At 36.8% G+C, this 17,585-nt stretch overlaps 1 protein-coding gene across 5 annotated transcripts; it reads left to right on the forward strand.

The window, feature by feature from the left end:
- Window positions 1-7,160: 7,160 nt before the first annotated feature.
- On the forward strand, window positions 7,161-16,781 carry LOC7487100 (uncharacterized). Of its 5 annotated transcripts, XM_024582525.2 has the most exons (12): window positions 7,161-7,408; window positions 8,137-8,314; window positions 9,105-9,141; window positions 9,239-9,487; window positions 9,688-12,329; window positions 12,487-12,623; window positions 12,865-13,107; window positions 13,185-14,723; window positions 14,921-14,969; window positions 15,080-15,327; window positions 15,464-15,571; window positions 16,134-16,781. In XM_024582525.2, the coding sequence occupies exons 4-12, from the start codon at window positions 9,295-9,297 to the stop codon at window positions 16,363-16,365; spliced, it is 5,391 nt and encodes a 1,796-aa protein (XP_024438293.2). In that variant the 5' UTR covers window positions 7,161-7,408; window positions 8,137-8,314; window positions 9,105-9,141; window positions 9,239-9,294; the 3' UTR covers window positions 16,366-16,781. The 5 variants fall into 5 exon arrangements, with proteins under 5 accessions (XP_024438293.2, XP_002317965.4, XP_024438294.2 ...); XM_002317929.4 differs by lacking the exon at window positions 8,137-8,314; XM_024582526.2 differs by lacking the exons at window positions 8,137-8,314; window positions 9,105-9,141.
- Window positions 16,782-17,585: the final 804 nt, after the last annotated feature.

The raw sequence follows: 17,585 nt of genomic DNA on the forward strand, positions 1-17,585 counted from the left end.
TCCGTAAAATTAATCGAAGTGCATACAATTTAATCCGAATATCCACATTAATAAAAAAAAATAAAAATAAAAAATAAATCACACATGCTCTCTCCTCGTGTTACGAGTTCTCTGTAGACAACATTCTCTCTCTCTTTTCCAATATGGAAATTACAATGGTCGAAGTTTAAGGCTCCGTTTGTTTGCAGGAAAGTTGTTTCTTTTTGAAAAGTGAATTCCGGGGAAAGTGAATTCCGGGAAAGTGAATTCCGATGTTTGGTAGTGTTATGGAAAATGAACTGGAAAACACTTTCCAGTGTTTGGTTATGTTATGGAAAAGAAACTGGAAAATAATTTATTAATGAATTAATTTTTTTTTCAAGTTTATCTAATATATATAAAATATTTAATATAAAAATTTAATCACTTACAATAAAAGAATGAAATCTAAAAAGTATAATGATGAATTTTTTTTATTATAATATATATTCATACATAGCTTATTTTATAAAATATAACTATATATGTCATATCATATGATATAGAAATAAGCTTGTGAAATATTTTTTAAGTAAAACCTATTACTATATTTTTTTCAATTTTAAAAGCTTAAAAGAAGTTTTTTTTTTTCATATGAAGAAAGCCAAATTAGTTTATGGTAAGAGTTATATATTTGGGGTTTTTTTTTTTTTTGGTATGAAGTTTTTTTAAAAAGATAAATAGATTCAAAAAATATTTTAATGGGTTTTTTGGATAAATATTTTTTTTTACGAGTAAAGGCAATTATCCATTTAATATCCCTTTAATATATATCGAATAAGCATCAAGAAATAAATATAAATATCTAACATCAAACAAAATCATGCATAAATATTAAGTTTCGATGTCATATACATACATATTAGTTCAAATTACAAACATAAATATGCTAGACCAAATTAAACATACTTGCCAAATAACAAACATAGTATGAACCCAAATTTTAAACATAGTCAAACCATCTTAGCAAGCAGGGCTGTAGTAGTGTTGGTTCACAAAATTCTGAACCCAAATTTTCCTCAAATTAACATTTTTTGCCATAAATGTTTTTGCCAACATTTCATTTTGGACCAAATGATCAAATGCCTCCCCAAGAATGATCTCATCAAAGCCTTCAATTTTCATCACTTCCGCATACAACGCATTAACATCAAGTTGATTTTTGCTGAGGCTTTGAATTGCAAGTGCTACATCTCCAATCTGTTTAGACAACTTTTCAACACCATCATCTTCATACATGTGATTTCTTTTCCTATGTTGCATCTTTTGCGTACTAGAGGAAGATGTCTCTTTTCCCTTAGAAGTTTCTTCATATTCCCCTTCATTTTCAATTGAAATTGATTGCTCTTGAGTGTTCTCTTCCAAGTTGACATCAGCATATGATTTGACATAATTCCCGGTTGCCATGTCTTTTCCAACAACAATTGTCATTATCTCGTATATATCAAGTTTTTTGTTGAGATACTTGTCATGATTGGGATGTGCCTGTTCATAAAATATAGAATATGCAATTTTTTAGTTCATTGTATAACATTTTAGAACCAAAAGTAAATATAAAAATTACAAATAGTATAATAATTATCATACCTTTACTTCTTCATCATATACATCTTTCGAAACTGTAATCATCTTCAAACAATCATCCCAGCCAAAGCCACTTTTATTTTTAAGCTTGGTAATTATTCCCCATTTTTTTTTCACAGTCTTGAGATGATTGTCCACATGCTTAGGCTCGCATTGCACATTGAACTTTTGACTGATTTCTGTAGCCACCTTAACAAAAGATTCTGCTTTAAAGGTGGAAGAAGGTTTGCTTCCTTTAAATGTCTCCTTAGCTAATATCTCAAGCAACATGTGAGACATAGGCTTAGACCATATGAAGTGCTTGCCCTTGCATTTTTCATTATGTGTGGAACTCATTTCTACAAAAAAGAAATTACAAATTTATACAAAATAAAATCATACAATATTTAGATTTAATAAATTTCATATAAAAACTACAATTAATAATTAAAAGAGAAATTATAATAAAGTCAACATCTACTCCAAATACATAACAAATATAATACAAACTCAAGCAAGACATAATAAAAACAAACACATATAATTAACACTCAATTACTAGTTTCTTTGAATGTTATAATCATTCCACATGGTTGAGGCAATCATTTCTCTTTTTGTTATCCACTCCCTATTCTCTTCCCTTTACTCCCGTTGACTTAAGTTGATTGTTCGTCTAATTGGTTCACTATCCGAACATATTTCTTCCATAAGAAAGTCATAAGGATCAACCCCCATTATGTGATTATGAATAATACAACATGCAAGCACAACATCTACTTGTGTTTCATAAGACCAAAAAGATTTTCCATCAATTGATCTAAAACGACTCTTCAAAATACCAAACCCTCGCTCAATAGCGGTTCTCAATGAAGAGTGTCGAAGATTAAATAGCTCCTTTTCATTTTCTGGTGAACGTTCTGTAAACTCATTCAAGTGATATCGAACTCCACGAAAAGGAGAAATGATTCCTTTTCGAATACCGTAACCAGCATCACCAAGATAATATTTCCCTACACATTAAAAAAAAAAACCTATTACTATCTTTATGTAATAAGACATTTTATATGTTTATTGCATATAATACATACTGTATTATATACCTTCTGGAATTTTTAGACCATTAGATCTTGATAATGCATCACCTAAAACCCGTGAATCATGAGCACTTCCTTCCCAGCCAGCTAAAACATATATAAACTTCAAATCAAAAGTTATAGCTGCTAAAACATTTTGTGTTGTTCCTTCTTTTTGTCCTCGAAACTTTTCTTGAATCTCAACAGGAACATGGGTACCATCAATTGCTCCCACACAATCCTATATAAACATAAAAAAATAATTTATAACCTTTTCTTCTGAATGTAATTAATTAATTCATAAAAATATTGGTCTTGTTTTCATACCTTAAAATAAGGATAGAATCTTCTATTATTCATTATCTCTGCTAGAACTATATCCTCTGAATCTTTAATAAGGCGTTTGTATAACTTAAGAATTGCTTTTAAAACAATTCTAAAGTAACGATGGATAGTTTCAACAGACCTATAGTATATACCACTAATAACCCGAAATCTTTGGTTTTGGCCTACAATTTGTAAGAACACAATTACTTGCTCCCTAATAGACACATTTTGAGTTGATCGTAATAGGTTACGACTTGTGAGAACATCACACAATCTATATAATACAACAGGTTTCATACGAATTTGTTTAAAGCAATGTCGATCACCTCGATTCAAAATGCTGTCAATATAGAATTCTCGTTGAGCAATTGCATTTATACGTGGTTCTCTTGGTATATAAATTCTATTTCTTTCTTCTTCAATAATAGCTACCCCTGTAGCTATCACAGTTACAGCTGCTCCCATGCATGCTGCATTAATTATCTTACTATCCATAACATGAAAGTGAAGTTTTCTGATAACAAAACCTAAAAATGTAGGGAAATAAATATTAAAAAAAAACATATAAAATACTTACACAATCAATACAATAAATTATGCTCAAAGAAGCTGACAATATACAATTCATAAGTTCACAATGATCAATAAGATCAATCATTTTAATTCTTAATAATGTGATTATCGAATAATTAAATAAACATAAGTTTCGAAAATCACCTCGTATACGGCAACACAACACACGATTGAGTTCATGGCTAGGTTCAATTCTATTCTATTTTGATTTGTTAGTTATAACCATGGAGATTGTTGAGTTTAAGCACTAATAGGTAGGCAAGGCTGGTCTATAATATTTGTATGATAAAAAAACTAATCAACTCAATCATCAGTTACAAATTAGGGAGATTTTATTGTTAATCTCTATTTTTAAAGGAACAATACCTACTTAGAGTTGTATTACATTATATTTCATTACGCTATTAAACACATAATTTATAACTAAAATTACAAATATAGTATAATTAGTTCGCATGATGTGTGTGGGGTTCTACGACAACCACATGAACAAACTACAGCAGCCTTTATAAAAAAACCTTTTCTCTGTTCTCTCTCTCCTATCTCTAACTCTCTCCCATAACTAATTAAAGACATCATCTCATCATCATTCGGTTTCTCCTCTCATTCGGTTTCATTCCACTGTCATTCCCATCTCATTTGGTTTCTCATTCCCCTGTCAATCCGTTTCTCTTATTCGGTTTCTCATGCCCCTCTCAATCGGTTTCTCTCATTCGGTTTCTCAAATTTTCCTCTCATTCCCCTCTCATTCCCCTCATTCCCCTGGCTTTTCTCGTCTCACTGTTCGTTCTCTCTCGGTTGTCTCTCTTCCCCTGCTCTCTCTCGGTTCTCTCTAACCATTCCCCTGTTCTCTGAAGAAGCAGGACACCATCACAGATTCAAGGGGCAGGACACCATCACCATTCCCCTGTTCTCTCTCTCTCGGTTCTCTCTCGCCTATCACTGATTTGCTCCTCATCCCCAGTTCTCATCCCTCTCTCACCCGACAGTTTCCCCTCCTGTTCGCGTCACTCTCTTTGTGCTGGATCCGGTGACGGGGAAACAGGGTAAGGGCTGGTTGGGTCTTGTTTGGGATTTTTTATTTCTCTCAAGAAGCTGCCAAATGTGCAACAATAAATGTGTTTTTTATGGCTTGATTGTGATGAAATTGCTTGGGTTTTTCTGTGAGCATTTTTTACTATGACGAGGAGATGAAGAAGAAAACTGGGTATGGGAAAAAAATTGACAGGCAGAAGATAAATTAAATAGAGAAATACAGGCAGAAGATAAATTAAACAGAGAAAATATATAGTTTTTTTCGGGACAGACAAACAAGATCAAGTATTTTTAGCAATAATTCTTGCAGATCTAAAAAATATGAAGAAGATAAAAGTATAAAGGAAATAATATTGAAAAATAATAGAGAAATATGAGGGAAAAAATACCTGAAATGAAGAGTGTGATTCTCAGAAATCGATTGACAGGGGAATGAGAAACCGAATGACAAATCTTCTTGCTTTTCAATTGTTTTTGGACAGAGATGCAGAGAGGAGTTAAATGTGTTTTATTAGTGAAGATAGGAAAGTGTTTTCCTTTTGACAAGAAAAGGAAAACACTTTCCTGCGGGTAAAGTAAGTTGTTTTTGTTGACCGGAATTAATTTTTCTTTGACCAGGTTTTCGGATGATTGCCAAACATTGAAAAATAAGAAAAATGAATTCCTGGATTTTGGTTTCCTTGAAACAAACAAGGCCTAAACCACACTATCTTTTTTTTTCTTCCTCTCATAAAGTAACACCTCCATTTAATGATTTCCAGCAGATTCAAGAGCAATAAAGAGCACTGGGTTTTGCTTAGTTTTTGTAAATTTGGATTATTTGAGATTTGTGTGGGATTTAGAGGTTTGGATCTTCATAGAGAAAAGGATAAAATAGATTGCTTTTGCTTGGATTTTTTTAATTGGGTTTTGTATATTCTTGTCATTTGGTAAGATATCCGTCTTGAGACCTGGACAACTTGATTGATATATACAAACATGACTGCCCTATGCAATACCAATTTCCATTTCACTACCATGAACACCAGATTTAGGTTTTGTTATGTATGCTCCAGGGTTTTGATTTCCCATCTGATTGGATATTGAGCAAGAGACGACCACCACAACCACTACCGCTCTTCTTGCTCATATTTCTCTGGTACTACCATTATTAGATTTTTTTTTAAATTTCTTTTGGTCTTGACTTGCGAGTTTTAATGGTAGATGATGTTGTTTTGATTAATGGGTCGGTCATATTTGGTTTTTGTTGTTGGATTAATGGATGGTTTTGAAAGATATCCGATATTTATGTCACATTTCATCATTTTCTTCCCATGGTTTGAGCTATATGAAGGGAAAAAACAAAGAATTTTGGTGGGAATATAAGCACCCAAGAGAGGATTTCTTATTTCGATCATTTAAATGACGACACTACCAAGGTTCCTCGCGAGGGTGGTTCAGTGATTGTCGTGCCCGTATACTCAGCTGCCACCACTAAAAAACTCGCTCCGGTATCTATGAATTTCTTACCTTTCGAAGTATTATTCCGAATTTCTATATTCCCACCACCCCCTTGTGAAAATAGACCTGGCTTGGAAAAGCATTATACCATGTCCCTCCGCCGTGTGATGATATATCTAGATACTGATCTCTTTCCCCTTCTCCAACACCAATATCTCCGACTCCACCTTAGGTACTGGATCAAGCGCACAGGGAAAAGACCAAGAATTTTAAAAAAATCATCCTCCCTTTCGTTAGGACTCCGAGACGACGGAGAATATGTCGTCCTTGTGATCTTAAGCCAGAGAATATCTGTGAAATCGAGTTGTGGTTGATGGCCAGATCTGTCCACCACATATTTCATAAAAAGTTCTCTTTTATTAGAGTTTTTATTCTTAATGTGATTCAACATACAACGGTTTATTAGCTATTAAATTAAATAGTTATATAAATAATTCAATATTTTTTTATAGCACGTTGACATGAAGATGTAAAATATTATAAATTTATAATCTTCATTAAATAATGTATAACTTTTGAAAGAACGGAAACAAAATTAAAAAAAAGATTAAACTATGAAAGGTTTGATATAATTAAAAAAAAAATACTCATTTCTACATCCTTAGAAATTAATCTTGCTGTAGTGACATAGAAATAATTTATAAGTTCATAATAAACGCTTAAAGATTAAATTTAAAATTTCCTTAATAATTCAAAAATTAGGTTAAGGTAGTGTTTGACATTATGGTGATAATTATTTTTTTTACAAATATAAAAAATTAGTATGTATTTTTTATTTTTAAAAAATTATTTTTAATATTATCATATTAAAATAATAAAAAAATATTTTTTATGCCAAATCGCCCAAGGAAAAAAAGAAAATACAACCCATCCCCACGTACTCAAATGCTTTTTGCAAATGAAAAATCATAAAATCATGCAAAATGCCTCCAAAAAAAATTGATAGCCCGCATGATTATTTTGCCACATGGCAAATTTTAATTGGAGGACCACCTAATTTTCCCCCTCTACTCCCAACCACTTCCACACGGTCTCTCTTCTCCCCTCTCCCAAAAAACGCTTTCCTTTTACTTAGCCCTCAGCTTCGGACTCCAAAGCTAACCTAGGCTCGGACCCGAACCTCAGTTATTGTTCCTCAGTTCGTTGAAAATTTCGCTCTCCATTATGATCACTTTATCTCTCTCTCCCTTTCTCTGAGCTTTCATTTCTACACCCCCCCCTCTCTCCCGATTCGAAACCCTAGATGAATACATACTATGAAATTTTCAAGCCTTTAGAGGATCGATTTGGAGCTCGAATTGAGGCGTCAGCGTGAAACTGTGAGTCCTAATTCTCTCTAGAAACCCTAATTTTCTCCATGTTAAATTCAGAGTCCGTGTCTAATTTTAGTTTAGGTCCTTTATGGATGGGCAGCTGTATTGCCACTTTTTTCTTTGATTTGTGGTAAAAGGAGATTATTTAAGCTTAAAGGTTTTACGTTTTGGTATCGATCTTTATAATTTGGCTATAAATGTGATATTTTAGTTAAATTTGGGGTTTCAGGCTTTGTTTAGTTGTTGATAGAACGAGAGGGAAAGGTTCTGTGTTTCGTTTCTGCTGGTTATTTGTTTAGTTACTGGGCTTTGAATGTTTGGTAAGCATTTGTTTTCGAGTGAGTTTGAGAAGGAGTTTCAATCTCATTCGACTTGTTATGATCCGGATTTTGTGTATCTTCTGTTGTCATTCTTAATTTCTAACTGTGAATAAATAAACGTTAAAGCCATTGCGAAAGTATTGGTTACATGTAAATTTAGCTTCTTAAATTGAATATGTCCAACTGTTTTCTGCAAGTAATTTGATATCATGCTGCTCTGCGCTATGATCCCTCCAATCAAGTGTTTTCTCCATGTAACTATTGATTGGCAGCTTAAATGTGTCAATTTATGAGAAGGTCAGGACATTTGGGAGGACAGCAACCCCCCCCCCCCCCCCTCTATAAGTTTTTCCAGTTCAAGGTTAAAAAAAAAGAAAATCCCCAAATCTGACTTCAAAGAACTCTTTGATTCAGCTCCCTCTTCACCAATTGAATGCTTGATGTCAAGGCATATAGCAGAAATCTTTCTACTACACCTTGCCCCATTGCCTACACAATTGCATTCCGAGGGGGTAGGACATCCATGTCAATGAATTTTACTCGGCAGCAGAGTTTAGGAGATTTCTACTTTCTAGGGCTTTCGGTTGAAGAGGTATTTTTCCTTATAGCTGGTCTGCCTTTTGTAATTCAATGAAAAGAAGAGGTCACCTATTAATCTCATCTTCAATTTGATTTTCAGCATCTCCTAGTATGAACCAATAGATAGAAGAGGCTTGTCTTTTAAGTTCTTGGAATCTGAATTTCAGCTTCTTGCTGCTGAAGGATATCTTCTGCAGGTTTCCTATTGCCTAAACAATTTATAGAGCTTCCCCTTAAGCTAGCTGTAACTTTTCGAAGTTAGATTAGTTGACAATGTCTGGGACGTTCCTTATTAGGGAAATATTGAAGTCATACAGTTTTTGAGAAATAATAAAGTGACTGGAAACTTTTTCTAGGTATATGTGTTGTGCCCCTGCATGCAAACCAAAAGTAGGCTAAAAGAGTTGAAATTCCAGTAATGATGGTGGTTGTTTGGATTTATGGCTGTTGGCAATATTGTTGAACTTAATAGAAAATATTATCAACTTTTCTTTTGATTACTCTTGGGTAGATGATCAACAATTAACTGCAAGAGATTGTTAAATATGTGTGTGTGTGTCAAAAGATCATTGTTTATATAATATATTTGTAAAAGGTGATTATGAGGTAACACTGTAATTGAGGGCTGACTTTATGTATATGGTACAGCTATTCACCATCAATGTTACTAGGTCATCAACTCCTTTTTCTGATTAAGTCTTTTGGTCAACTGTATAGAGTTATGCTCACATACATACACGCAATCTTATCCACACATCTTTCCATTACTTCATTGTGATGCCCTAGATCTTGATTGTATGCAGAATGAGATTTGAGTGACACCCAATGAACAGAGAAGAGGTTTGAGCGTGCTTGTACTTATGAAGTTTTTCATGTAGTAAAGTTCTGTTCAATTAAATTGTCTGAATATAAAGATTTAAACTTGATCTCCTTTTAGGTAGTGAGTTTCTTCTGACAATTTAAGCTGCTGAATATCTGTGAGGTGGGTTATCTATGCCTGGCAACGAAGTTGGAGATAGGATCCACAATTTCCTTGGGCAGGATAACTGGTCGCAGGGCCAGCACCAATCACAGACTGTTGACGGGACTTGGTCTGGCCCAAATAATAATCCCTGGGCTGGAAGTCAGAGGCAGATTGGCACACCTCTTATTTCTAACTTAAAAAATGACAATGTACATCAACCAGGTATTAATTATGCATATCTTATTTTGTTAGTTTTCATTGGCCTGTATTGTTTTCAGTAGAGTTAAATTGTAATAAAGCAGACTTGGTTTTTCCCCCATCAATAACACCCTGAATTATGGATATTATGGTTTGAAGTTATTGTGTGCGGTAAAGTTTGTAGGCTTTTATGTCATTTATCACTCATTTTCTTTTGAAATTAGCTGATACTGAGAGAGGAGGTGAATCATCAAGTGTGCAGCTTGGCATGTACTTTTCACATTCAAATCCCAGACCTGAGTTTGCCAGAAGCCAGACTCAAAGCCAACAGCCACCTTTGAATGGCTATATGCATGGCCATCAAGTTCTCCAGACAAACCAGAATGAAGAAAACTTTTTGGGAGTGGATACAGAATCTGATCGACGTAATATGACATCAAAAGGCTTTTCAATGCTTGATTCACAGCTGGCAGATGGTCCTGAATTTCTCAAAAAGAATTCAGTCAGAATGGATTTTAATGAATCTCCAGTTAATTATGATTTCTTTGGAGGTCAGCAGCAAATTAGCAGTCAGCATCCTGGCATGCTGCAATCTTTTCCTAGACAGCAGCCAGGGATTAGTGACATGCAGCTGCTACAGCATCAATTTATGCTTAAGAAAATACAAGAAATGCAGTGGCAGCAAGAACTTCAGAAGCAAGAAGATGCAAGGAAACTGAATTCAGTCAATCAAGCTTCTGCTTTTGCAAAACAGGCAGCTGGCAACTCACAGCCTTTGATCAACGGCATTCCTATTCATGAAACATCAAATTTTTCATTGCAGCCTGAGCTCATGGCAGCTAGCACAAACTGGCCGCAGCAAGGTGTGCCTCCAGTTATGCAAGGATCTGTTAGAGGACATATGGTTTCCCCTGAGCAGGGCCAGGCACTGCCACACATAGTGGGTATGGTTCCGCAGCAGGTTGATCAATCTCTTTATGGTGTCCCTATCTCTGCAATGAGTCTCACTCCAAGTCAGTATTCTCCTGTCCAAATGGACAAGTCCTTAATGCAGCAGGTATCAGACAGCAGTAACTCCTTAACAAACAATCAGTATGCATTTCCAGAGCAGGTTAGCGTGCGGGATGGAGCATTGATTTCTAGACGGGGATATCAGGGGAAAATGATTGCATCGTCTGATGGTCATGGTATAAATAGTGGATTTAAGTTGGAAAACTTGCATCAAGTGAATCCCCAGCAAAACAATGAGCCAGTGCAAGAAATTTGCATGAGGCAAGACCTGGCTGGTCCATCAGAAATATCAGAAGAGGAAACCATGATACAGGTTGCTCCTTCCCAGAATGTGGCCACCCTAGATCCAGCCGAGGCAAAGATTTTGTTTGGGTCCGATGATAATTTATGGGACGCATTTGGCAGGACCACCAACATGGGTTCTGGAGGTTACAATATGTTGGATGGCACAGACTTTTTCAGTACATTGCCCTCTGTGCAAAGTGGGAGTTGGAGTGCTCTTATGCAATCTGCTGTAGCAGAAACTTCTAGCAGTGATACACGGCTACAAGAAGAGTGGAGTGGTGTGACTTACCGAAAGAGAGAACCTCCAGCTGTGAATCAGCACACTCCCACTGCAAATGATATTAGTAAACAGAAGTCAAATTGGGCTGATAATAGCTTGCCATCTGCCTCTAGCTTGAACACTCGACCCTTCCCTGTGTCTCATGAAACCAATACAGGTACGAGTTATAATAATATTCGAGGGGTTCACCAATCTGGAGTCAATACTTCACATGAACAGAGTGAGAGGTTGCGGACTGCTTCTCTTAGGCATACTCAGCAGTTTCCGGGGGACGAAACCAAGTGGCCAGATAGGAGACTCCTACAAAAAGCAGCTGCCGAAGGCAGTCATTTTTATGGAAAAGCTACCCATTCTTCAGATGCAGCATCAAATGCAAAGAGCATTCCAGGCTCTTGGGCAAATCAACAGAGCATGCCATCATATAGCTCCAGTGGCCAACCATTAACTAGTCGAAGTGGCTTGAACTTTATGGATTCTGCGTCTCCCATCACAACTGCTGCTTCGAAATATCAGGAAAATGAAAAATCATTCCATGATTCTCAGAATGCTGATAAAAAGAGTCCCATGTTTGAGGTGATGGGTCATGGTGCTGATATATGGAAGACTACTTCTGTTTCCAATTCTACTGCTGAATTGGAACATGCAAAATCTTCCATGACAAGCCCACTGGTCAACCAAGAAGATACTAACAGGAATAATGTTGCTGCATTGCCAGATTCAAGCACTGAGAGGGCCAACATGGAAAGCAGCAAACAGCTTTCTAAAAGTAATAATATTGATATCTGGAAACATTCTGGTTTTTCAGTGAACCATAAAGGAAATGAGGTTGTAGGAAAGTGCCAACCCCATATGGTCAAGAATGATCATTCTTTTGAGTCATCGAGAAATAGTAGTTTGGCAAACAGGGCAGTTGAAACTCAGGAAGCGCAGCGCTCAAATACAAAAGATAACACAACTGATAGCTTCCCCAGTATAACCGACCATGCTTCTGCTTTTGGCGCAAGGGAAAACACATGGTTGGGTGCAAGCGATTCTTGTTCTTTGTCCAGAGGAAAGCAAAAGTCATCCAGTCCTATAGGTCGAAAGCCATCTGGATCACGCAAATTTCAGTATCATCCTATGGGGGATCTGGATGCTGACATGGAACCTTCTTATGGAGCAAATCTCGAGGCAAATTCACAGTCTATTCCTCAGCAGGTTTGTCAAGGGCTAAAGGGTCTTGACCAAGGGTATGGTAGTTATCCAAACTTTCCTAGTCATGCAGCTAGAGATTCTGTTGAAATTGAGAAGGTAATTTAGAGATTGCTTCTTGAGCTCCATTCCAGACACTCCCCCCCTCTTTACTTTTAGCAATTTTTCTGGGTCATGCTAAGTGTGACTTCTCCATGGAATTGAAACAGGTGTTAGAATATCTTTTAATGGTTTCTCTTTTAATACTCATTTACAGGGTCATTTGTCTGGCTTTCAAGGAGAAACAAAAGGCTTAGATGAGATACCTGCAAAAAGTATTCCTCCAGGTTCGGCACCTGGCTTGTCAACTCCCTTTGACAGATCTGTTCGTGCACCAAGTAAAACCATGACAAGGTAGTTGAATGTTTTGGATATTATCCTTTATTGCTATTTTGAATTTTGATCAAGATATTGTTGACTGTCTGCTGTTGTTTATCTTGATGGTGGAAAACTCATTGATCATTTTTAGCACTTGTATTAATCCACTATTCAATTGTATTGTCCTTTCCATGCTAGCAATCAAATGTGTCAGTGACTCACTTTTTTTTTTATCATTGGTATGGCTGTTATATGGTTTATGTTTTCAAATTTGTAGCAATCGAAATATGCTGGAGCTCCTTCACAAGGTGGACCAATTAAGTGAACAGGGAAATGAAATGCACTTCAATTCTAAGATGCCTGAAGCTGAAACTTCTGATGCATCTTTTCATGTTCAGAGGGATCAGTCTCCTGCTTCTCAAGCTTTTGGTTTACAACTGGCTCCTCCATCCCAAAGGGGGCTCATTCCAGAGCATGCCCTTCCTTCTCAGAGCCCCACGAATGCAATTTTTTCTACAAGGTTGGCTCCTGCTTCCTCTGTTCAGTTTTTAATTCACATGAAACATCTCATGGACAATTGTGGAATGCTATTTGCAGCACCTCAATGCATTCTGGCAATAGTGCCCAAAGAAATTTTGCTGCTGCCTTTCCCCCTGGTTTCCCTTATTCAAGAAATCATCTTTCCAATCAGCACAAGACTGATACAGGTGGACACACAACAACCAGTAAATGTGTTAATGAATCTTTTGATCAATTTTCTTCTCAACAAAAACAGACAGATGAGTCTTCTGAGAGAGATCAAACTAATCAATCTGCATTACCATCGGTGTCTGACTCATCCAGGCATGCTTCACATAGTGATAATGCCTCTTCTCCTGACCATGCAAGAGATTCTGCTCAACAATTCTCTGTGCTGGAAGTTGCACCAGCTCCCCAGCGCAATGCTTTATCACAAGATGCTGTTTCTTCAAAAATGTCACCTACTATGTGGACCAGTGTTCCATCTCAGCTGCATCCATTTGGTTCTCAGCCATTTCAGACTTCATACAGTATGTTTAAATCCAATCTTCTATCACATAACAGTTCAGGCGCAACTTTGACTCTACCACAGAAGCCAGACAATCAAATAATGCAAGTTGGAGGGAGCAGTCAAGCTGAATCTGGTTCCTGTTTGATGAATTCACATGGTTTTCTTGGGAAAGAGCAACCATCAAAAGGAGACCACTTGCAGCAAGTTTCACCTGAGAATGATCGGGCCCAGAATACAATGAGTGCTTCACATGAGAAAGGCTCTGTTTTGAATCATCTTACTGAAACATCTCTCCTAGCCAGTACTCGGAAACAAATCGAAGCTTTTGGACGATCTTTAAAACCCAATAATACTTTGCATCAAAATTACCCCCTACTGCATCAAATGCAGGGCATGGAAAATGAGGAGGTGGATAATGGTAATAGGAGTTTGAAGAGATTTAAAAGTCCTGATGCTCCCGTGGATCCTCAACTGGTAACTACTCAGGGAGGTCAGCAGTTTTATGGACACAACAACATGGTCAGAGATGCACCGGCAGACTGCACTCCAATTCCCCCTGGAGATTCCAAGATGCTTAGCTTTTCAGCAAAAACAGCTGATGTTCAGGACTCAAATGCACCTTCAAAGGAAATGCTTGCATTTGGTCGACATGATTCTCAGAGTTTTGCTAGTAGCAATGGTGCAGTTTCTGTCAGAGGTGAACATTCCCAGATTAGTCCCCAGATGGCTCCATCCTGGTTTGATCAGTATGGAACCTTTAAAAATGGACAGATATTACGAATGCATGATGCACAAAGAACTATCTCCATGAATACTTCAGAAATGCCTTTCACTGCTGGAAGACCTGATGATAGATCGCATGCTCATAGTTCAATTGAGCAAGGAAATGCTGCTGCTGCTGCCAGCCAGTTTGGTATAGTCCAAAAGGGTTCAACCTGCTCATCAATAGCTAGTGAGAAATTTTCTTCCCCTCAGTCTTTGCAGCCTGATTCTGGTGATGTGAGCCTGGTGGTTATGAGACCAAAGAAACGTAAAATTGCCGTGTCCGAACTTGTACCATGGCATAAGGAAGTGATGCATGGTCCTCAACGGCTTCAGAATGTCAGGTGGTTGGCATAACAATGCATTGATTGAGTGCCATATTTATCTTTGTTGATGATACTGATGCATCATTTTAGTGATCTTATTTTGCTGCAAAAGTTCATTGCTCTGTTCCTCTGATATTATTTACTGGATAATTGTTTGATTCATTTTGTATTTGCTTTTCATGGTAACTATAACATGTGGATTTTTCTGTTTGTAGTGCGGTTGAAGTTGACTGGGCACAGGCAACAAATAGATTGACAGAAAAGGTTTGCTTATAGCTATACAGCTTTACAAGCTATATTCATCCTTTATTTTTCTTCCTCTTAGGTTTTCTTAAAGTTACCTCATGTTCAAACGGCTTCATTTCTGATAACAGGTGGAAGATGAAGTTGAAATGGTAGACGATGGACTGCCAGTCCTTAGATCAAAGAGGAGGCTCATATTGACTACACAGCTTATGCAGATACTCCTTCGCCCTGCCCTGGCATCAGTTTTCTCTGCAGATGCTACTTTGCATTATGAGAATGCTGCTTACTTTGTAGCCAGATCAACACTAGGAGATGCTTGCAGCAAACTCTCTTGTACTGGAAGTGATACTCATGCACCTTCCAACAGCAGAGACCTGTAAGAATCATTTCTGTGTTAAATACTGGCCCTTTTGTTTTCTCAGTATGCTTTTTACTGGTAGTAAGATTTATAGTTTTTAGTGTTAAATAATTCTTTGATCTGTATGATTAAAGAAAATTTTCCTTCTCCTAAGCCTGCCCGAGAAGATAAAATCACCTGACAAGAGTGTTGATCAATACTTCTCAAAAGTCATGGAAGACCTTATCAGTAGAACAAGGAAGCTGGAGAGTGATTTGTTGAGGTAAACTTTGGTGACTTTAGTGGTGATATTTAATTGCTTGCTAACTTCTTAATCTCATTTTTGCTGCTTTAAAATTCTGTTCTGCTTTTTAATATTGGTGTCTGACATGTTAGCATATCCTTCCTCTATCTACTTATCTGATTCAAACATTATTGATGTCTTATGAATTGTTAAGAGTCCTATTTTTCTTTTCTTTTTTCTCTCTAGAGGAAAGATGCTTTGACTTTGTATTGAGAGGAATGGCATAGGAATCATGTGTAATTCCAAACAAATTGAAAGAGGTTTTGTTTAATCAGTCCAGAATGTTGCGTCTCAAAACAAGTTTCAGAGAGGGGCATATTGATCGGTACAATGAGAACAATCTAGCATGCTTGAACTTGACCATGCAGATGTAGATATAGATTGCTTAATGTTGGGTTTTGTGTGGCCATGATTGCAGTTTGTTTCACCTGCATGTCTCTTTTCTTCTTCTTTGGCATCTCCTTAGCTGAAATTCCTAATGATAAAACACACTTGGTACGAAGATATACTATCATTTATTATTTGCCCTCCTGGGATGCAGATTGGACAAAAGAGCATCAGTTTCAGACTTGAGATTGGAATGCCAAGATCTAGAGAGGTTTTCTGTTATCAATCGTTTTGCAAAATTCCATGGACGGGGTCAAGGTGATGGAGCCGAGAGCTCATCATCCTCAGATGCATCTGGAAATGCCCAGAAATGCCTTCAGAGATATGTCACTGCACTACCCATGCCTAGGAATCTTCCTGACAGGACACAATGTCTTTCACTATGATAATTGATTAATTGATTTTTCTCTTTTTTGCCAATTTCTCAACACCCTGCCCACTTATTTGATCGATTTTCTTTTAAGCTATATACTGGCCCTTACTCGCCATAGCGCGCACACAAGAGAATGTAGGAGGTTGGATGCGAGATTGCCTCAAATAAAAGGGAGGCTGTTAGATCCTTTAAAGTAGGCCATTGATGTCATTCTTGCGAAATATGATCTGGTCTTGTATATTGAATATCTAGAGAGAAATTGGGGTTCCCCATCATTTTTCCACTAAATGGGGAGACCAGATGTGCAGCCTGGTTTAGCAAATGATGTTTACACATAGTTAAAAAATTTAGCTGTGTTCTTGCACATAACGCTTTGGTATTGGTGTTTCTATTCATGAAAGAATGACTGCCGTGGTGCAAGGTTTTGAATTTCCAGTATTTCTGGAATGATGTCGTCGCTAATCATTCTTTTCCTATTTATTCTGTATAATTTTTTTCCCCCAGAAGTCTTGTAACATGTTATGGTGCTGAGGCTGGTCTTAGAGGATGGTTTTGATTCTCCGCAAGCGTGTTTCCAAATGTCTCGAGTAAATCATGCCCAGGCTAATCTTGGAACTGAAGTCATTACAATTGAATTCAATAAAGGAATAAATACGACTCTTTTACTAATTTTACATATTGCCCCTGTCTTGTACATCAGGATTTCATGATGATATCTTCCTTTTCCCTTCTTTAAAGAATCAACAAAGAAGACCGCATAATCTTTCAGAGTGGAAGAACCAACATGTTGAGAGGAAGAAAACCAATAACACCGCTATCACCCATGGAAAGAAACAACTAATTAACTGTCATGGAGCACAACTAATTAACTTGTGGCTATGCAAAATCGCGTATCAACTCATTGAAAACTAGTCCTCCTGTGTTATGAGGGAATTGTAAGTGTCGATTGTAAATAAAATGGGGGCGAAATAATTGCAAGAGGACAAAAAAAATCCCCGAAGGTAGAAGGACAACTGATCCTGACTAAAAAAGAAAGCAAAACTAAACTCTTCCATAATCTTTTATATCACAAAAATGAAATTAATTAAAAAACAGCAACCTCATCTTCGTTTTATCTCCCAACATTGCAAGGCTGCTCGAACAACTGTCCACAATTGTCCTCCTCATACTCCACCAAACCAATCGAAGTCGGTGTCAACATAACATGCCAAAAAAAACTCAACAAACTTATAA

The sequence above is a fragment of the Populus trichocarpa genome, chromosome 12 (genome assembly GCF_000002775.5).
Source record: "Populus trichocarpa isolate Nisqually-1 chromosome 12, P.trichocarpa_v4.1, whole genome shotgun sequence".
NCBI classification, from domain to species: domain Eukaryota; kingdom Viridiplantae; phylum Streptophyta; class Magnoliopsida; order Malpighiales; family Salicaceae; genus Populus; species Populus trichocarpa.

Excerpts from the sequence above, each read along its gene's own strand:
- LOC7487100 (XM_024582525.2), top strand. The coding sequence starts at position 9,295 with ATGCCTGGCAACGAAGTTGGAGATAGGATCCACAATTTCCTTGGGCAG. Across the intron at positions 12,330-12,486 it reads ATTCTGTTGAAATTGAGAAG|GGTCATTTGTCTGGCTTTCA; the intron begins GTAATTTAGAGA and ends ACTCATTTACAG. Across the intron at positions 12,624-12,864 it reads CCAAGTAAAACCATGACAAG|CAATCGAAATATGCTGGAGC; the intron begins GTAGTTGAATGT and ends TCAAATTTGTAG.